Source organism: Diadema antillarum, unplaced genomic scaffold, assembly GCF_040938485.1.
Source record: "Diadema antillarum isolate AM-2024a unplaced genomic scaffold, OU_Dant_1.0 seq00000156_RagTag, whole genome shotgun sequence".
NCBI classification, from domain to species: Eukaryota; Metazoa; Echinodermata; class Echinoidea; order Diadematoida; family Diadematidae; genus Diadema; species Diadema antillarum.
This window is the reverse complement of record NW_027271228.1, coordinates 1,303,927-1,327,309: the sequence shown is the minus strand read 5'-3', so window position 1 is coordinate 1,327,309 and position 23,383 is coordinate 1,303,927. Positions and strand designations below refer to the sequence as shown.

General features: G+C 38.1%; 1 protein-coding gene and 1 pseudogene across 1 annotated transcript; both read right to left on the bottom strand.

Moving 5' to 3' along the window:
* Nucleotides 1-523: 523 nt before the first annotated feature.
* LOC139727836 (cholinesterase-like) lies at nt 524-3,217 on the bottom strand. The gene is made up of 3 exons (XM_071638809.1): nt 2,719-3,217; nt 1,889-2,048; nt 524-609 (listed from the first exon to the last, which is right to left on the bottom strand). The coding sequence occupies exons 1-3, from the start codon at nt 3,148-3,150 to the stop codon at nt 524-526; spliced, it is 678 nt and encodes a 225-aa protein (XP_071494910.1). The 5' UTR covers nt 3,151-3,217.
* Nucleotides 3,218-5,552: 2,335 nt separating this feature from the next.
* On the bottom strand, nt 5,553-22,001 carry LOC139727853 (acetylcholinesterase-like; annotated as a pseudogene).
* Nucleotides 22,002-23,383: the final 1,382 nt, after the last annotated feature.

Sequence of the window (23,383 nt, the reverse complement as noted above, 5' to 3'; positions counted from 1 at the left end):
AATGGTATTGAAGACGATGAAGGAGCCCGCATCTAGCATTGCAAATCCATAACCTCATCTACATTCCAATATATGCAACGCCTAAACAAATAACGCAACTGTAAATATTGACCCGAGATGCGGTCCCCCCCCCCCCCCCACACACACACACACAAAGAAAGGAAACGCTGATTTAGAGAAAGCATAGCACAGTTGTGTTGAACGAAGAAGTGACGATTGTCCTTTTCTTCTCTCATGCAAAGTCATTGTCGAACAGGTAGTTTGGAACAGAGACTCCCGCGCACACGAAATAAAGTCATTATACTCCGTCACACAGAGAGAACAGCAAGCAAGACATGTTGGCAAAATTATTTCCCTTCTTCTATTCTATGTATCCTCATGAAAACGTGTCCTATCATGTGTGCTTAACATATCCAAGTACGACAATGTGTTGGACTTGAAAATAATTCCGAACACTACTATGGTCATCCCTGGCAATGTCATCTCACTGTAATTTAGGAAAGACGAGGTTTGTTGTTTCAAGCTACATACCTGCAATGTTTTCTTGAACCCACATGAGTACCTGACGCTGATCTAGAAGACCCAGGTTGGCCGGAATCTCATCGTCACCTATTAGAAAGTAATGGTAACACGCACTGTCGACATATTTTGTTACATTATCCCATACTATTGATTGATATCATTTTTCAGGCACAAGAAAACTCGAGAGTCATGAGGCAATGAAATCACCAACTCTCATTACACAACTGACATCGAAACTGATGCCGTTGTAATTGTAACCGATACTTCTGTTGATGATTGAAAACATGCTAAATTTGGAATTGCATGACAAAACACTTTACGGCAAAGTAAACTTCAATTTCTATGCTGTTCTCTTTGCTCAAGTTTACCCACAAGCATTACAGCCATGTTAAACTTGGAGTCCCGTGTCAAGCACAGTTGAGTTCACCGCAGAGTAGGTCTCACACCGAATCATTCCGGTTTTCTTTTAACAATGGATATAAGGCAAGTTTGCCACACGCTGTTTATCACACAATGCACTAAGTGGTGCAGGTCATGACACATAACATACTGTGAAAAGAACTTTGAACGCTGTGCGCATAATTTCATCAACCCAGGATAATTCACGCTGAAAGGCAGTCGGGGCCCGATGGCGTGTATGAAGTCTTTACTGTGGGGACAGTTCAAAACTCTTCGCCGGACATTCCTACACCGGATAGTTTCCGGAGCAGACGGAGTGCCCCCTGGCAGTGGTACATTATACTCTTGTAATGGAATTAACCCTAATAGGAATTTTAAGGACAACTGAAGGTCTTTGACGTTTGAGTTTGATAAGGCATTTGCTCTAGATATATTTTCATTGGTAGTATTCACTGTCCCAGACTGTCCAAGAAATGTTCTAAAAAAATCAAAGCAACAGGGTCAAACAGGTTTAAAAAAGAAAACAGCAAAAGAAAAGCAAACAAACAAACAAGTAACAGTAATAAATTTTGCTTACATGCAACGGTTTGTATAATTTGAGAATTTAGCTGATTTGACATGTTTTGTGCAACATCATGAAATATCAATCATATCCTTTTCTTCAAATTCATTCACTTGTACAAAATGCTATAGTGGAGCGTTAGAATAAATTCACGTACTTCTAGAAAATGACCGTTGAGTGTTGAACTTAGAATCAAAACAAAAAATGTGCAATATGCAAAGGTATCATGAAGTTGCGTACATTTATTTTTTTTTCTCATCTGTTCGTGTAAGCTTTACATGAAGTTCATTTTCGATTGTTAAGAAATCAATACTTGATAATTATAACCATTCTATCAAATATATGATGTTGTTTTAAACATTGTTAGAATAGAGTTGGATCCCATGTGCTTTTTCATCGTCTCACCCGTTGCCAAGAAACCAAAGACATTGATACGGTAGTTGCACGTGATCACTATGACGTCATTCAGGGCAGCCAGAGGGATGGGGAGGGAGTTGGGTACTGAGCCTGCCCCGCCCTGGAATCCCCCACCGTGGATCCACACCAGGACTGCAGCGGAGGACGGCTAGAAGTAGAAGGAGACAGACAGAAAGATGGATAGTATGATGCGGGGATTTCTGAGCTTGGAGACAGAGTAATTGTGGATGCATGGCTTGAGATAGACAAAATCGATAAGGGTGGAACAATTTTATTTGTTCTTTGTCGTAGAACGTTAGCAGAGATAGTCTTGATGAATTGACCGTACGCCAAATGCTGGAATAATCCAAAATCTTTTTATTCCCTGTAAACCAACCACACATTATACTTACTGTAGTTTGTGCCGCTCATCAGCACTACATTTAGTGCCCTGCGCAGTGTATACATTTTCCATATTATCGTATCTCACTGTTTTTGGACCGCTCCTTGTACCATACAGCACTTTCTAAAAGATGCCAGGGCTGAGAAGTGTATCCAGCCAATTATTATAATATTCTCAATTGGGAGCTGTTCGTAAATTGTATACACCATAGTATAGTTTTGCTTTGCATTTTACGTTAGAAAATTAATTCAACTAAAATCTAATGCAATCATACTCTTTGTATTTGCGATGCGATGATGAATTATCATCAGCAATGACCATCTTTTTTAACAAACAAAATAACTACCAAGCCATTAATTGAAGAATATATTGACGAGCAATTCAGTTACACTTTAATGGGCCATACACGGGAAGTTGCACTGATTTACAGGCTAACCTTTGTCGAAGGCACGAACACGTCTAGATAGAGACAGTCCTCGGACATTTCATCGAACTCAAAGTCAAGGCTGGGAAAGAGAGCCTGAGAGCACGCCAAGCTGGCCCTGGTTGCGTCATAGGTTCCCTCGATGACTTTGGGCACAGGACGCTTGAAGCGCAGTTCTCCAACCGGGGGCTCTGCATAAGGGATGCGTGTATAGGCGTCCACACCCCCTTGAAAGTCGGGCAATTGTGGATGGCTCACAGGCACTCGCTTCCCCCGAAATGTCGCAGTCGACGTCGAAACAGCTGGATCCTCTACATCGCCCTCAGCGTACACGAATAGGACACCAATGGAAATGGAAATCAAGAAAGAGAGCGCCAAACTCGACCTACACCCCGCCATGTTTTCATAGAGATCTACCCCGAAACCCGGAAACACTAATACCATACACGCCCATTACACTTCGAAGCAGCGGCCGTGCGCGTCGATTTATATCGGTTCATACTGCGCGATCGTTGCGTAATATGTGTTAATGAGCTTATTGATAAATGCACGTGCTTGTTTGCACCGGAGCTCAGGAACAAGACATAACTGGGTACAGATCAGACGACCATCTCGTCGTGAGCATAGTTTCCTATACAAGCAACTCAAGGTCGATATCTACAGTGCTGGTGAAGTGCTTCAACGCTTGTATGCAGTACAGAGTCCGTCGATGACTGGCTATCTATATAGATTATCATAATGTGCATTGTGACATGGAACGGATGCGGATTTTATCACCATATATGGCGATTTCATTCTCTCATTGAGGATCCCCCTTCCCCTTCTCTCTCTCTCTCTTTCTTTCTTTCTCTATCTATTCAGCCATATTCTTATCTACCTATCACTGTCATCCTGTCACTTGATTTCCAGCTAAAAATCTCATCTCCATGTCATTTTCTCTTTCCCTTTTAATATTGTGGTCTAATACCCGTACCCCTTCTCTTTTTCGCGCGCGCGCACACACAAACACACTTACGCACACACACATACAGACACACACACACACACACACACACACACACACTTTAAGCTCTCTCTTTATTTATCCAATGATTATCCATTGTTCTATATCTTTGATAAATGTGTTAGTTATCACGCCTTTCTTCTCGCGTCATAGTAAGGATCTCTGTCGATGTTAATAACATTTGATATATATTATATATATATATATATATAATATATATATATAAATCATATAAATATATATATATATATTATATTATATATATATATATATATATATATATATATATATAAACATGTATATGTGTGTGTGTGTGTGTGTGTGTTCAAGTAAATTGCATAATTCGATACATAATCGCCATGTTCAATGAATTCCGATCCCTCGTGACCAGTACAACGCTAGTACCATGCCTTAATTAAAATTTATGAATAATTTGTTTGATATGTGTATGTACAATAAGTATATAATTATAGTGTATATCTATACCGGCCAAATCGACCATTACAATTTCTCTTTCATTGTTATATCATAGTTTTTATGTTCACCTTGTGGAATCCAAGGTACACCTACAGTTATCAAAAGAAGTGTATAAGATTTTTTTTCTTTTTTTATGTATGCCTGCAAAGAAAACACACACACATAATGCATGGAAAATACATGAACCCCACGACAGCTGCAAACAAACTAGATAGGCTATAGTGAGTGTGATTGTTTTGCAGACTACGAGTGCTCGAGAGCTCAGCTGGCAGGAAGGAACTGATATAGTGTAAAGGATGTATCCTCAAAAGCGTTTTCAAGCATGGACCTTCTATAGGTGCATGATTCAAGGGAGAAATCAGGAGAAGAAAGAAATAGTGTTCCAGTGAACTCAGTGACATCATAGGCTTGTGTGAATTCAGTAGTTTTATGGGTGAGTATACAGCATTTTAAATGACTGAGTTTGGTCGCTATCATTGTTTTGCTGGAAACATAGACAAAAGTCATCACATTACTTTTTAGCATGATTTCTTCCAGATTCTTAGAAGAAATAATTACTTCCGTAAGCAGGGCCGGCGGAGCGTTTTCAAAAGTGTGGGGGCCCACTTCCGGGTTTCATGAGCTAACAAGCAAAAAAACAAAAACAAAATGGTCCTCTGCTTATCTCTACCCGTCCATGTCCGGGTTTCTTCAGCTGACAAGCAAAAAAAAAAAAAAAGAAAGAAAGAAAGAAAGAAAGGAAGGGTCCTCGACAGCTCAAAAAAAAAAAAAACAATAGAAAATAAAGTTCTCCAGTGGAAAAACATAACCTTACCGCTCTCACACTTCAAGACCTCTATCTATTTCTATTTGTGACCCTTCACCTCAAAACAAACAAAAAGTCGCCAGACATGAATTTTTAGTTAAGACCATATTCTGAAAGAGCAGACTTTAAGCTTTAAAATGATCTATAACTCAAATCAAATGGACTCTCCTAATCTATCTAAATATTGGAAAGACAGCAAAAACTCAGGAAAAGTGTGAACTGAGAAAAGAGGCTCTGTAGTACAGTGTCTATTCAAGCGCTTAATCTTTACCAAACCGTGCTGGCAGTGCGATGAATGGGACAAAAACAGGAAGTAAACCAGCAGAGTATTATGAAATCAAATTGAAATTAAGCATGCTTTATTAACACATTTTGTCCATAATTAATGCCAACTTTCAAAGCAGTAGCACTATCCTTTCAAAAGTTATTAGAGTTTAAAGTGAAGAGTGTGGACAAGGTTTTTCAGAAATGAAAAAGGGATTCTAAAGACACACCTAATCACACAATTTTACCAAAAATGTTCGACATAAACTTCTAAAGAAACACTCTTTCCTGCCCGTTTTATGATACCAAACTTTAGCATAATGTAAAAGAAGACCCGCTCTTTCAGAAAATAAGAAAAAGTCAAGTTCGGCTAGGTTGACCCATTTCACTTATTTTCAGTCCTCACGCAAAATCAGTGTGTGCGACTTTAGGTTCGTTTTGCCGTGCACGATCACATTTAGTGCCACTTACGTACTTCCGGGATTAAAAAAAAAAGTGTGGGGCCCAAAGTGATGACACCTTACGTATTCCTCTGTGTGGTGCACAAGTGTTATGATGTAGTATCGTTCGTATACCTAACATACTAAATTTGAAAGTAAATGTGATGCTCAAAGGGCTCAAAGAATGAAGAGAGTGACAATCGAAGCATCAAGATCAGCTCAGCTACGATACTTCATGAATGTGTCAAATAAACCCCACTTTATTGAACTTATGTACCAACATGTCTTGTGCCGTGGATAGTGCAGAAAATTTCAGCTTGTAGGAATATTTTTCATAATTATACATCACAATTTTGGCTAAAAAGGAAATAAAAGGGTTTGAGTAACTATAGAATTCATGGTAAAAAACAAACAAACAAACAAACAAACAAACAAACAAACAAACCTTTGCTCTCAATCAAGAGTAAAGATCAACTTGATGAAAAAACCCGATCGCTTATGTCGGTACAATGTCGGTATAATGTTAAATATAGGGAGTCACAACACATGAAAACAAATGGGGTAATGCCATGTCGCGTCCTTAAAGGAATGATACAGTATTGGTGGAGATGAGAATTGGGCTTTTAACTTTTTGCGAGATACCAAGAAAACACTTATGAAATAGTACAGAGCATACCATTCTAAGAGGAATTCAAAGTTTATTTGATGAAAATCGGGTTTTGAATGACTGAAACATCCAAAAACAAAGTAAAACAAAGCGATCGTAAAAAAGTGTGGGTCCCATTGCACACTTTATTAGAATCGCTCTGTTTGGATATCTCAGCCATTTCAAAACCAATTTTCGTCAAATAAACGTTGAATTCCTCATGGAATTACATGCTCTTTTTATATTTCATAAGAGGTTTCTCATTATCTCAACAAAATGTTAGAAACCTGAAATTAGGTCTCAACCAAAACTATACAATCCCTTTAAATGAGTTCTAAAAAGCAACAACTCAAGCGAAATGCTAGAGGTGTCACGTTCGTATGAATTTATGACATTATTGCACATGTTTTCTAGCGACAGTATCGTTAATCACATAACAACAAAATTTAAACAAGGTTACCATCAGCATTGTACTGACTAGAATAAATAACAATGATGAAGATAATGATGGGCATTATTATTATCATTTCGACTTTCGTCTGTGATGTCACGTATGCATGTACAATGATATGAAAAAAATATGTTATAATAAGAATTCAATATAATTTCCATATTTCTGGCAAAAAGAGCGCTTACTGACTTAAGCCTCGTCAGAGAGCTGGGAAAACAATATTATTCGTATCATGTCTTTAATAGTAACTTAGTCGAGCGAATAACGTGCTTTTCATTTGAAAAAAAAATGTGGAATTCTCGTTTATTTTTTCTTTATATTGTTGTACATAAACAACACAAGTGGTCTTCTCAACCAGAGATGGCTGTATAAAAAAAGGAATACAAATCCATAACTTTTGACAGAAGTTGTCGTTCTTCCTCAAACCTTCACTGATGTGTCCTACTAATATTGCTGGCGGCATTCATTTAATCCACACAACATAATCATATTTATGTGAACTTGTCCTTTGATAATTACTATTCTTCCGGACATGATCCAGGGTCTTCGCAGCTCTTCTCGCTATCAGTTAAGACTTTTTCCTCCAGCAAGGCTTTGAGGCGGTTCAGCTCAGCTGAATGATATTGATAGATAAAACAATATTTCATTTAAAAATCCACATAAAAATTCGATCTTGTGTTTAGATAATGATGATTGCCATGATCGCAAGTATAACTAAGTCATAATAAGGACCGTGGTAAAGGTTCTGATTATTTGATTCAATTCAAGGAAATTATATTTCATTTTGTCCATCCATCAAAAGGTAAGACATAATACAACGTAAATATTTGACAAATTGTCTTGTTAAACAATTATTTGCAAGAAGTACAAATCATAAAGAATAATGCAAAATGTATGCAAGAATGAATGATCTTGACCAATGAGAGAAATAAATCATTATTTACAATGAAGGCAAAGATCATTATGATTGCAATCATATGTGATGATACTGATGATAGTCATAATAAAGATAATAAAAATAGTGATAATGGTAATAAATACATACAAAGAAATCACCTCAATTACGCTGGATGTGGTTTTAGCAGTTCTATCAGTGTATAATGAGTGCGGACGTCATTATACTTCTTGCAAATAATTGTTTAACAAGACAATTTGTCAAATATTTACTTTATACAAGTGCTTCATGAACGACTTGTATAAGGATGTACACATCTGACCTGATTTCCTTGCTTATTTACCTATTTATTGAAACGGTTTCCTTTTACAAAATAATGGCTTACTCGGTCATAACTCGGTCACTTTCATAAATGATGTTAGGAAATAACGCTTTTCGGTTGCATTAGCCATGATCACCAATTTGACACGCACTCATTGGAATACATAATCATATCCTTATGTTACTCTGGAGTTGAAGTAGAAACCTTGCAATTTCTAAATTAGCCTGGAGAATATCACGCACATGGCACGAAAATGCATAATCATAATATTATTTTGGATCAGTTAGTTGTCGTGCATCAGAATGCAAGTTGCCGTGATTAGTGGGCCTCTTCCGTTGAATTTTAACAACTTTTATTCTTCAGACGTACGATTGTGAGAAGATATCAGAAAAAGTGTCCCACTAAGGGCTGCAATTTAGAGTCTGAAAGTTTGATAAAGGCATGCCAGAGTCCAGACTGATGCATCCATTCAGTAACCTTCCACATCCCATGCTGAGGTAAATCTCTGGTGTATGTTATCACATCCTTGCATCATGATAACGACGCAGTGTTATTTATTGTTTGGCAAAGAAATGATGACGTCCCTTCTAAACAATAAAAATAGTAAATAATAAATAATGCTACCTGGGGCTGTCTATTCTTAGGTTACACAAATTCTGTGAATAGAGGGCGTTGTTGCATGTCTCGTGCACCGTTTCATAAAAGCTATCAGCCCTGACAAGTTGTGAGTCACTGACGATTTCAGTAACTCCTTACTTTTGATTGGATGAGAAGCGCTGGTCACTAACTGCTACTATGGTAATTGTCGGAGACTGATAACTTGTCAGGGCTGACAACTTTTATGAAACGGTACCAAGAGCTATCTCAAAAGAGTTTGGCCAACTCTGTTGCAGTTGGTACATGTATAACACTTTAGGTACGTACATGATTCTTTGTTGTACATGTACAGCATGCAACAAGGGAATATACGCCATGTTGAGGCCAGCTGAACCCGAGTTGGCCAAACTCTCTACGGATGTATCTGGTTGCCTCGAAAGTTTCGTTGTACCAACCTGTATTGACGATCATTTTCGGGAAAATATTTGTGACGAAGTGACATTCTTTCCGGTGAGGCGGCGTGGGGATGTTCTCGAGAGTCAGAGAGATGTCTTTCATTGTTGGAAACTCTTTGGAAAAAGCTGGCCAAACTGAATACTTTGTTTCTGCCTCTCCATCCTGAGTTGCTATATTTGGGTTCCTGCAACGTAAAAAAATTGCAAGGTGAAGTTGATGATGGTGATGCTGATGATGATGATGGTGATGATAGTGGTGGTGATGGTGCAAGTGGTAACAGCACAGCATAACACCATGCAAGCATTGTCTGATACCTATTGTGAGATAGAGATTACAACGTTAATGTATTGTCGAGGTGGGGGTGCAATATTGTGCTAGATTCTAACTCGGTTACACCCCTAATATAACAGAGCCAAGAAACTTACTCAGGCAACTTGATACTCAAACAATTAGGGCCTATACTTCGGATAATTATATATGCGATATGTATGCTACCAATTATCTTGATTGTATTTGCCTATAGGAAGTGTAACAAGGGTGAGTACTTCCTTGGTATGTTTATTTTTTTCTTTAATTTCAGGTGTGTGACTGTACATGGCGTTGGAGTGGGGGACAGAGGGGTGGGGCAAGTTCGGTGGCATAAAATGGAGACGTTAAATACAGACCCAGTCTTGGCGAAGTTGGCCCAGTACTTCATAACTTGGAGAGATAGTTCCACCTCCTTATCAGTGAATCGTCCTGCGATGATTGAACCGTTGTTGTCCTCATCTTGCATGAGAGGGGTACCGAAGACATAGGGAATGTCCTCACCGTGAGTGGCGCCCAACCACTCCATATCCTCGCCCCCAAATGGAAGCGGAAGGGACGTGTGTCATGAGGTAGGCGTAGGTGGGATTGCCCGCTGAGGCTGCTTTCTCCGCAAAGGAGACGGTGGGGCACAGCATCATAAAATCGGAGGTTGAATCGATAACGGTATCGATGTGATCGGATTCTGGGTGTTCGAGCTTCGCAGAAAGAAGAAATTCGAGCAGTGAAAAAAAAAGAGCAAGAATGCTTTGAAAGTATAAAGTGTCTTCTCGGAGGGATGGCTCTGTAGTCAGTGGCGGCAGAACAATGTAAAGACAAATTTTGATGCCACAGGCATTTTCACCGATTTCATGGTATCATAAAATTCAACAGTTCCGAAAACGACTAGGCCTTTTGGGTATATTATTAAAAAGAGGAAGAAGAAAGGTTCTTTTTTTGAAACTTTAGTGTTTTACTGACGACCTTTTCGAAAATGTAATAATCAGACCAGAAAACATATGTTGTTTCTTTATTGGAAATTATAGAGACGGGTTTGAATGAGGAGATCTTTTGTAGTAAATCAAGTGTTGAAACAGCCCCTATATCTCGTACTGGCAGGACCATAATGCACAGAACCAAAAACCAATAAACTCTCACGTGTTCCCAGCCTCAACGGATCCTTTCATCTGCCTTAACTTTGTTTCAATCGATTCAAATCCTTTAACAACCCTTTTGTATAGGTTGCTGAGGAACTGATGCAGCTGCTGGCAAAGAATCAAAACTGATTTATTTCACATTTTGTTTTGTTCAGAAGAAAGGTTGATTTCTTCACTTTTTTTTGTCTTTACTGTACTTGTCGACTTAAAACCAAGAACTTTATCCTGTGATTTGAATTCATTACCTTTCTATCCAAACAACAAATTTTCGAGAAAAGATCAGTTCATGTTGTGCTAAATTTGCCAGGAACCTAACCTGAAATAAGTCTGTGAATGTGGTCATTCTTCAAAGACTCATTTCGTAAAATGCTAGAAATGCACCCTCAACCTGACTTTAATAATAACCTCCACAATCATGAACGTGAGACAGACGAGATTCATTTCAGCAGACAAACGTAGAAACAAAATAAAAAGTCGCTCTCTTCATAAACAAGTAAAAACATGCTTATAATGATTTAAACATTTCACCTTCACTTAAGCATTTTTCTGTGTTTAAATATTGGTTAATCTACCTCCCCTTTACACGTATAAAAGTTTGGTAACTACATTAGTGTCTTTTGACGATCTGTGGTGTTAATAACTAATGCGCTTTGCCTACCACAGCGAAACAGCATGTACACAGTCAAGTCTGTTAAAAAGCCATCTAACCCTAAGCCGAGAATCTTTTCTACAGGATTATTAAATAAATATTGGGACACTGGTCCTTCCAGGGGTTGTTTGTCTTTCGTTTTCCCTGCTTGCTCGTGCTATCGCCGCTTTGGAATGAAGCCCATACGATTATAGTATCTCTGCAATGATTGTTCTCCTATCGGGTACAGCAGACGTATAGTATTATCTACCAATGTCGGGTACCAAATTCAAGTGTGAAGGTCAACAAACGTTGCAAACGAAACAAAAAATGACGTAACTCCAAATAGTGCAAGCGTCTTTTCTTTGACCAGGGAAGTTTCGTCTCACCTCCCTGTTTGGACTGTCTATGGAAATGGTCGTCTTCGAATGCGCAATTCGAAATGCGCAATCTTTTTTTTTTCTTAGATTTCGCTTAAACCTATTAAACGAGAAATATGATTTGCAGGCATGAACTGCAAAACGTTTAAAAGGCAGCGCCTCTGTAGCTTGATTAATTACAGTCGAGCATGAAAAGAAGTAGCATTAGTTGACATGCCCAATGTATTGGTAAAATGTACGCTCCATTTGAGCATGTCTTTTTAAAATACACGTACATATGTCGCTAAAAAGATCATTTACGTGAAAGCAAACTGTCCCCGCATATCATAGAGATTCTGAAACCCGCACAGACTGCTGTATACTGGACCCTTCAGGACCCTGCAGCATTTGAATAAACAGCCTTATTAACGTATACGGAAAATAAAGGTGTTGATTCTATAGCAAAGAGCTGGTTAAAGTCTTTAACCAGTCACAGTGGCAAGATTGTCAAGGCTCCTTTACCTTTTCAAATAAAGTTACTGGTGAAAGAAATCAATTACAGATGACACCACATCCATTTGGGACTATCGATTTACGCACCCTCCAGTGGACTGCTCCGTTATGATGTCACTTGAATGAACTGTGCATGCTACCGTTTAACTGTTTAAAGGGACATTCCAGACGATTTTCATAATATCACATCATGTAGTACATAAATAGACATCTCCATGTATAGATTTGTGGAATTTATTGTGGTTCTTGAGCAAAGAAACAATACTTTGAATAACCTTAAACAAATTACACTGAACAAGGATGATGACATAGGAGGTTCACATATTTCAGAAATGTAGCAGTGTAATCCATTACAATATCGTTTGCTTGCGAGTTCACCTGTGCATAATCTTTGCATGCCTTCTTCTTTTGTTCTGCTTCCTTGAGCCCCAACTCATGCATTCTTATGGTGACTCTGCCATGTCATCATCCTTGTTCATTGCAATTTGTTCGAAATTTTGAAAATATTCTTATTCTTCATCCCACTTATCACAAATTTTCAAAGTCTGTCCTCAGTGCAATTAATATGTTCAAATCGTTCGGAGGTCTCCTTTAAGTACATTCAGTACCAGAATGCAGAAAGAGTCCATTTCATGTGCACCTCGAATATAGAAAAGCTGACGTTGAATTCATCGTCGCTGTAATTGTCAAAAACGTATTGGGGGTTATTTTCTTACTAGTAATCAATACACTCTGCTAGTTTGCGTCAGAGGATCAAAATGCAATACTTGAAATCTGGGCACTCTTGAAGACGATTGCATTTCATCGTGATTACATGTACTGGATTGTGTAATCGTATCGCATCCCAAAACGTCTGAAGTTTTTCGCAGCATTTATGGGTTTCTTTATATGTTTGTTGTTGTTGTTGTTTTCATTGCTGGAATGGGTTTCAGGTTTTCGATATTGTTTTTGTTTTCTTTTCTTCTTTTTTCGATAGCTGTCGTATGACCGGGGAGAGGGTCACCTCATAAAGAGTAAGACGTTCGCATCGCGTACATGCGTCGGGGAATTTCAAATGGGTTCAAGTGAAATGAACGATTTGAAACTTGTGGAAGGAAACCACATTTCCTGACAGCACCTACAGAGAACGCGTCCGCACAACTGAAAGGTGTATTTAAACCTACCTGCTCCGAAGTGGAGTACACAAACATAGTTGTCTCCAAGGTTACAGGATCTAGTGCTGCGCCGGGAAACATCATGGAAATTAGGACTGCGTACAACGTGTTCTGGAAATCTGTTCTGTTCATGACGGGCTTTGCCTTGTCATCCAGCCCGGCGAACCAGGGCGATATTAATATCGACCATTCGTCCGCGGTGCAGCCCACCATGACGTTAACCTTGTTTATCCCGACCTCAGCAAACGTGGAGTCGAAGTCGTGAGGGAGGAACTCGTCTCCGTAGACAGGACGAGGACTAACTTTCATCAGCATCATAGGATCCTGTAAAGGCAGGGCAACCGGTGATGTTGTCATCTAAAGATCAATGTCTAAGAGAGTACTATTGGCAGTACAGTCTTTCCTTCGAAAGTTTCATCTTATGCTTCTGATCACCAAGTGATTAGGAGATTAGCTAGTTCCGCTTGGATTAAAACTTAGAATGCAAAGAAGCTCTAGAAATTGATGTGGCTTAACGACAAGTGGTCTAAAAGCAGTATCCCTATTACGATTTTATCTCGAGCTATAGTTATTCTCGATTATTTATATACCAACTAACAGACGAATAATAACTCAGTCTTGATTCTCCATGCATAAATGTAAGATTGGTGTCAAGTAGGATTCCTGTCGACGATAAGGTATGATTTGTTTGAAAGCTTTTGGAACATTAATTTATTCATATAAGTTCTAAATATAATATCCTTCAGGAAGGATGTGTTATAATACATTATTTTTGTCAATAAAAGTGGAATTCCTCTCAGATATCTACGTGTACGCCTTCTTTGTTTTCTTGGCTGCATTTATTATACAAAATATGCATGTGCCTTTGGGGTTTGTACGTTTGTTTGATAAAAGATTAGATATGTTGTCCAAAGATGTATGACTGTGAAATCCATGAGAAATTACTTTTTCCCCATGAAATTGGTGTGTGTGAAGACATTATAATAGTGTATAAAATCGCTTTTTCTGTCAATGTTATTGTTCAGTCACTACAACTTGGTTGATTTTCACAAAGTTCCAAACTCTCATATGACTAAGAAGCGTGTTCACTCAGCCCCCTTATCCGTTTCTCGCCTAAGGGATATAAAGACTGTGAGTATATATCTATGATAAGTATACAAACGCATATTTGTTATGAATCTCGTTAGTTTCGTTGATGTCATTCATACGTCTTTAAAAGGTTGAATGATCTCGTCTGTTGACTTGGTACGGAGGCAAGCGGTCAGTTCCGCACTAGTGGTCTCACTGCAGTTCATCATGGCGCCAAGGGTGAATGTCCCCTTGACCATTTCGTCCAGTTTGAGGAAGAAGATCTGGGAGACGGCTCCACTCTAAGAACAACAAGAGTAACAACATAAGGAAGCATGTATTCAGCAATGACCCCACTTAGCAATACCCCATTAACATATGAATAATAGCAAGAGCAACAAAAGAAAGTATGTATTCACTTATTTATTTATTTTTTTGGAGTAAGAATCACCGTGTTATTAATTGATTCCATTTCCTGCTGTGCAAGGCAAGCGTACCTCGTTTCATTGCTAAATTCCTTTCTTCTTCTCGACTTTCTAACATTCTTTCTTTAATTTCTCTTATCAAAGGGGGCCTGTTCTTTTCCTTCGAAAATACAAATATCATCCATTTAATCAATAATATCAAATGGTTTATGAGTTGCCCTTTTCCAATATCCTGCGTTTTAATACCCACATGAACAGATTGCCAATCTAAATTTTGCATCTGGGGTAAATTTCCAGATCTGATTAACTGTCCCACAATCAAAAAACAAATGTTCGTAATTCTCAACCTCAGAATGACAAAATGTACATTGATTATCTCCTCCAAAACCAAAAAAAAAAAAATAATAACTTAGCTTCGGTATGTATTAAACCATACAACATTTATATTGACATTCACGCAGCTTACAATCAAGAGTAGACTTCCGAGGCCTTAAAAAATCAATCTAATATCTATTTCCTCGAAATTATATAAACCAACTAAATTATTAAATGCTGATGATGTTTCAATTCCATCCCTCATCAATGCTTTATAGATAAGTTTTGACGTTATATCCTGTATATGATATATTTAATTCTGCAAATAAAATTCAATTTTTAATTGAGTATCCTCCATATTCATTTCTCGATTTAATGTACCCTTCCATGATGACGGTAAAGTAAAAATATTTCATACATTTTACCAATCATTTCTTCACTAAATCATAATCTTAAATACTCTCTTCTTCCCCATTTACATCTACCAAATGATGAACTTTATTCACTGTAAAAACATCGGTGTTAGATTTAACACCACGGGTGTTAAATCTAACACCGATCAAACTTCAATAAAGGACCACACCCACAGGTGTTAAAAATGCACTGTGATGGTGTTGAAAAGTGTTCACCTGACACTTCGTGGTGTTAATTTGACACTGTGCCTGGTGTTATTTTGACACTGTACTGGTGTTAATTCAAAAATGACACCACATGGTGTTGATTTGATATTTGTTGGTGTTAATATCAATGGTTTAACACCCGTCCAGCTTCAATAAGGGACCACACCAGCTGGTGTTACTTTGGTGTAAATTTATTTTCACATTTTTTCAAAAATCTAGTATTTTAATGTAAAATTCTTGATCGTCTTGTTTAAATTAAAAATCAACAAGAAGTGCAGTTACTAAGAAACTCTTCAAAAAACAGTTTAAAAATTGGAAATGACACCCGTAGGTGTTAATTTAACACCATAAATGAGCACCGAAAATTTAACACCAGCTCGGTGTTCACTATTTAACACCGGACTTTTTGCAGTGTACATTCCTAAGGAATAACTCTTTATCAAATAATGTATATCCATCAATCAAAATAAATTTATTACTAAAAATTACCTCATTCCTTTTTTAATCATCTTTCAGAATCAAACTCCTACTTTCCATCCAAACCTGCAACATATCATTATAAAATTCTGGTAAAGTTAACTTCAACAACCCTAAAATCGCCTTACTATAAAGAATCAGAATACCTCCCACCGATTAAGTGAAAATCTTAAAACATAACTTCCACTTCATACTATGATCCCCTAAAATAAAACGCCCAATCAACATAATTCTTTGTGCTTTAACAAACACTCGAAAATTAATGAACTTTAATCCTCCCCTATCATAATCTAAATATAAAATATTCCTCTTTATTTTATTTCTTCCCCTCCAAATAAAATCAAACACTATGATTCCACCAAGCGATATCTCATTTACATACATGAATATTAACCATCTGAGTTAAACACATGAATATTACTCATCTGAGTTACTATACATGCAAATATCAACATGTGTTACAGTGGCTGCAGTTGGTTGAACTTGTCTTCCGTTTAGGTCCACGAGATATTTCCACTTTTTGTATGATCAATCTGTGTTTCCTTGATCGCAGATAGTACCTTTTATTTAATCTTGCTTCATCAGTCTGTAAAAATTGATGAACACGAATTATGGCCATATATTTATAAATAAATCATAAAACATTATGTGTTGAGCAAAGGACGCCTTTATTGTCAGAATTTTTTCCTGTTTGCATATTTTAAAACAATGCTAAACGTATGCAGTGAATGTTAGGACATTTTGACTATGTGAACTAAAGATGTGTATAGCAGCTAGAACTATTCAGTTTTGTTCTAGAAACGTCCCCTTTCTTTTGAAATGTTAAGTTCGTTAATGTTAAATGTCTATTAAAACTACCAAGACACCGTGCACTGGTAACTCTTGTTACGTGGTGTCGATACCCAGTAGGTAGGAATGCTGACATAGATTTGTACACTGGGTCTCCCGTAACGTAAGATTGCTCGTGTAAACAATGTGTGTGTGTTCACTGCATGTAGTGGCAAACCGTTGTTATTTGTCTTCATACTTCATGCATACCTATTCGTAAGGAGGCGCTGCTCAGGATATTAAAGTAAGACCATTCATTATTGTTTCCATCACCATTATAATCATGTCGTTATGATAACATAAATACGTAATATATTGTCATCCTAATTTTCCTAATTATTAATCAAAAGTTATTTCTGTACTGATGTGCTCAATTGATAAGATTAAGATCTAATGTGAATGGGCAATTATGAGATTATTACCTGCATGATGGCGCCGGAGAAGAGACCGGCGCTCATTGGCGACATCACATGTAAGCTAACGCTCATGCCTCCTGCGCTCTCACCGAAGATCGTCACGCGGCTTGGGTCCCCACCAAAAGCTGTAATAAACATCCAGTTTTCACAATCATACACAGGCAGAAAACGAAACAAAAAGCAAAGCAAAACACACCAGAAATCTCACTTCCGTGTCTGCCTATAGGATATCAAACTATTGTAAATTGGCCCCTTGGCCTCAATGAAAAACAACAGCTGAGATTATAATGATTCAAGAAGGTAGATTTATGGCGTGACAGTATGGCATATTAATAGAATGTAGTAAGAAATGTGTCGTAGATGTAAACAAGACGCCCAAATCATCGAAGCCCCCGACCCCCCCCCCCCCCCCAAAAAAAAAAGACTCCAAGAAATTGTAGAAATAAAAACTAAACTTTTAGGTAGACATGTATTACGATTATTTCCCTTTCCCGTTAGCCACTAACATAGGCGCGAACACTTTCTGACCACAACCGGGTGTATGGCAAGCCCTTTCAGCAACAGATAGCTAAGGGACCAAAGAACTTGTTTCTTTAAGAGTTAAGATTGATGATAAGACAAGTGTTACACTTAAATTGTCTGCGCGATTTAAAACAAAACTGCATTGCGATTCATCAAATGAAGATTGGTAAGACGTGGTTACAAATGCGACGATCTTGCAAATGGAGTTGTGCCCGATTCTAGACGAAACACAGTGACCACAATAAAAAAGAAAAGCACAATTGATTAAGGCAGGATGAGGTTTGTGCTGCATTGCTCACTGTTGTTTTACGCTACGTACCTGCAATGTTTTCCTGAACCCACATGAGCACCTGACGCTGATCTAAAAGACCCAGGTTTGCTGGTATCTCCTCGTCTCCTGTTAGCATTGCAACGAAAATTACATTGTTATTCCTTTGGTAATGATAGTAATAGTAATGATAATAATGATAATGTTCATAATAAGTACAATAATTTTGAAAATGATAACATTTCAAATGGCGCTTTAAACAGACGTGTTGATACAGAACAGAAATGTTGACAGTTTAAAAAGTTTAGCGCTCAAAGGGATGGTACAGTATTGGTGGAGATGAGAATTGGGCTTTAACTTTTTGCACGATAAAAAAAAACACTTATGAAATAGTACAGAGCATAACAGGGAATTCAAAGTTTATTTGATGAAAATCGGGTTTGGAATAGCTGAAACATCCAAAAACGAAGTAAAACAAAGCGATCGTAATAAAATGTGGGTCCCACCTTTTATTAGAATCGCTCTGTTTTGGATATCTCAGCCATTTGAAAACCAATTTCCATCAAATAAACGTTGAATTCCTCATGGAATTACATTGTTTTTTCCATTATCTCACCAAAGAATGTTAGAAACCTGAAGTTGCGTCTCAACCAAAGCTATACGATCAATTTAATCTCTTCGTTGAGTAAACTTATAAATGGAGTGACTTTTAAGTGCTTGCTGGACAGACTGTTTTTAACACTATGGCAGGTCTGTCTTGCAAGTAGACATTCGTGTAACTAACAACATACGAAAATAATTGATAAAACGACCGTGTCCGTCCCAGCATAGACGAAACGTATATTCATAATCTCATCTGAAACACACTATAAAGATACACCAAAAGGTGTATGGAATAGTTATTACAATGTCAAAAATTACATCTCTGCATAATCATACATTTAGTATATTCCAAATAGTTTATAGCCGGATCCGAGAGACAATAGAGCGTCCAACAGCCAGGATTAACCAGAACACAAATCTCGAGACAATTAGAAAATATTGGTGGTTACCGTGTGACAGTTTGTCACTATCAGGGGTCTCTATATCTCTTATTCGAAGAGTTGTCATGAATATGTCTACCATGCAGGGATATTTATTGATTATCGTTTTCTTTGAGCATGTTCATATTGTGTTTTTCCTCCCATAAAACTGGGAACATTTCCTTCATATTGTTTGCTAATCATGCTAATGATATGCTTTGTTGACTTTATACAATTTATAATGTATTGTACAGAAGTCTCATATAGCCTTAGCAGAGCCCTGCAAGCATTCTGGCCGTTGAGCCTTCAAAAGAATGACTGCAAGAAAAGAAATTCTTTGTTGATAAATTTACTGTAAGATTTTAACTCTTACCATTACTGTTAAAATCCACTTTTTCTTAAAATATAATTATTTCACGCTTTGTCAATACGATCCAGCATGCCGATCTGGCATACCTGAATGAAAACTTGGAATAAGCAGATAAACACACTGTCTCACACAAAGAGGCTCTTCCGAGTGTCTAAGCGAAAGTTTACTGAAACTAGGTTTACTATCACATAAAATGATACATGTACATTGTTTATGTCCTATTACGTTACATCTATATTCAGGTTTTATTTCTAATTCAAGTATTTGTTCGATAAGCGAATACATTGTTATTATAAGATACCCTCTGCCCAGGGAGGCACTTCCCTGCTCTGCCCTATGACCTTTGTATCCACTTAGAACTCTGTGTGTTGAATGTCTCCATGCTTGTCAATCTCTATATTCTCTATTTCTATAATCTCTGTATATTTAAGAGAACATATTTATAATTGGTTAAATGTGATTAAATTGTATCAAAGAAAAGTTTTTCGATATGGAGGGAACAGCTGGATTTTATCTTTTGAAAATGCAGTCCCCTTAAGAGTAATAACTAAAAGTAATGGGAAAACAAGACTAATTGCTTGAAAAAAAAAGAGATGAAGATAGGGAAAAGAAAACAAACGCACACACACACACACACACACACACACAAAAGAACACACATAACTATACGAAGCAGCTCTCTTGTTGAAACTTTATCATCACGAGCATCTTATGGGTCTTTCATCGCATCTACTGTTCCACCTCCTCGAAACGTAGACTGCCCCTAAAGCCATCATCCGTAATAATGATAATATCATATTCTAGTCTGTTAGAGTAAAGTAAAAATTAATTACAACTTGGGGATTCCTTTATACATGCGAGACCACCATCTTTGTCAAAAACTATATGCACAAACACTCCAACTTTGATAACTTTTTTTAAAATCCTTGTACATCGAATTGTTCGGATTCACGTGTGCCCAAATTAGAATATTAGACAGGGTGATCTGTTGTTAATATCCATTATTAACCTTGACACATGCTTTTTCACTCTGTTTATGTTTGTGTGAGCGCGTTAACAGTGCGTCTGTGGACATACATGTATTTATATCTGTTTTACGATTTTTCATAAAAAGTGATGTCATTGCCATACCCCCCCCCCCCCCCCCCCCCACGCCATGTATATGCCTATCGTGCGGTAATCTCACCGGTAGCCAGGAATCCGAAGGCATTAACTCGATAGTTGCATGTTACCACGATGACGTCATTCAGGGCAGCCAGAGGGACTGGAAGACCGAATGGGATCGATCCTGCACCGCCCTGAAACCCTCCACCGTGAATCCATACGAGGACTGCGGAGGAGGACGGCTAGTAAGATAAAGGTAAGAAATTAATCACTGGCAGAAACAAAGGCAAAGAGAGAGAACAGAATGTAATATTGTGGATAGATTCAATTAATCATCCCAGAGTATTACTACCCTGCTATTTACGACATTTTATTCTCGCGTGAACACGTGGTTAGTATTAGGGAAGCGCATTTCGAGGTTTGCAAAATGCCTCTCCTTCCGCCTTCTCTCTTCCCCACCCCCACCTCCCCCCCCCCCCACCTCGACGTTTACATTTCTCCAATTCACAAATTGCCATTCCTTTAATTACATATACCAAGTAAGAAATAATCTCACAACCGCATCAGGGAATCTACACCCTACAAGCAATGCTTCTATGTAGATTCCTCATATTTCACACGTTTTATTGTCTTATAAGCTGTACTTGACAATTTATCCATGCTTTTGTATTGTGATGTTTATGTTTTATATAATTGTTGAAATGTGGAATATGGAACAATAAAAAAAAAAACCTCCAATAAAAATCCGTTTCCATTATCCAGGATTGTGTATCATGTGGTCCTCCTGATGACATTGTGACAATAAACCTGTCCAAGAAAATGATCCCTGTGAGATATAGCTGGCAGAAAAAAAAAAAAAATCTTCAAAAAAATGATTTACAATTTAATCTCACACATAAAGAAGAGCATCAATTTTGAACACTGCATGTAGAAGCCCTTCTATGCTTTCAAACCTAACAGTTGCAGTGATACTTCAGCTTTACCTTCGTTGCAGGTACAAAAACGTCTAGATAGAGACAGTCCTCGGACATTTCCATTCCCAAGTCCAGTCGGGGGAAAGCAGCCTGAGGACACGCCACGCTCTCCCTTCTGGCATCAAAGGTCCCTTCGATGACTTTGGGCACAGGGCGCTTGAAGCGCAGATCTCCCACCGGAGGCTCTGCATAAGGGATGCGGGTGTAGGCGTCCACGCCTCCATGAAAGTCGGGCAATTGTGGATGGCTCACAGGCACTCGCTTCCCTCGAAACGTCGCAGTCGACGTCGAAACAACCAGTTCCTCTACATCGCCTTCAGCGTACACGAGTAGGACATCGACGACCAAAATGGAAATCAAGAAAGAAATCGCTAAGCTTGACTTGCACTCTGCCATACTTTCCGCCACTAAAAAGTCGGTGCTATAATATTCCAGACGCTTGGAAATGAGTGCGTGCTGTGTTTGTACAGGTTTCTGTGCGATCGTCGCTTGACGTAATCTATGCATGGATCATAATGCTATAAATATAGTTCTGTCTGTTTGCGATCTAGGCACTCAAGAGTTTTCGGAGAAGAAGTGACTCAATATTGCCCACACAGTACAGGATCCATCTCACATTGGAGACACAGAGAGAGGGTGGAGGGGAGAGGAATTACGTTGTTTGGTGTGTATGCGAACGTTTGTGTGTTTTTGTGTTCTTTTTTATATCACCTTGGTGTACGTGCAGCTCAGGACAATGTACTTTCATTCATTCTTCACTCACTACCCATCTCTTCGATCAGTCCATCACAGTGTCACTACGAGACGAATATTCATGGCAATACTATTTCAGTGACACTTTCTCTCAATGGGTAATACGAGTATGCATGTTGCTTTTGTTTCATTCAAATAGCTTTAGTGTCTAAACTCCAGTCACCGTACACCACAGGTCATAATACACCCTTGCAAGAAAATATTCTTTGTATGATATTGCACGCATTTGTGTTCATCATCTGTAATATTCTACATAATATCATTCAGGTATGTTGATATTTGAGTATCAATATCATGTTTTGCGGGAGGTCGTCTTTTTCTTCATCCTTTTTCCATAATACATTCCAACCTCCAGCGTTTCAACTGCATATTATTGATTTGACTGCTTTTAAGATTTCACTTGTAAACTGCATGCGGTCATGAAGATCATGTTCTGTTTACGACTATACCAACTGGTACGTATTTCAAGTTCTTTTACACTATTTCTCACGACAGCTATGTTATTGCTCTGGTACATTAAATTGTTCGAACACCTGGGGATCGGTTTATTACGTTTACTGTGGGAAAGTTCTACACGCAAACCAGTATCATGATTCTATCTACATTTAGGCATCGCAATTGTTTGTTGAGGATTTCTGGGTAACGTAAATTGCCTCCTCGATCCCTCTGCTGTCTACATTTATATAACGCCTGAAGAGATCCTTGTCATTTGATTGGTTGTTTCACATTGATTATTCTGCCCATTTCACTTTGACGTCATCATCCGTGCAATAATGGCTCCATTTACCGTGCAATTTTGGATCCATACGATATGCTCCATTGCACGCTCACTGAGAGTTTTGCAGGGTATGTATGCGACAGCGCGCTACATACATAGCGTAAAGCGCCCAGTGAGCACTCTCGCGATCTCAGATTCTCTCTTGTTTCTAAATTAATAAAACATGAAAGGACAAGGATCTCTTCCAGGCGTTATATAAAACAAATAATAAATGTTTTTTCATTCGTGCAATGGACAGAATATTTCATGAGATGAAAGATGAAATGATCCATTTAACGAGGCGCA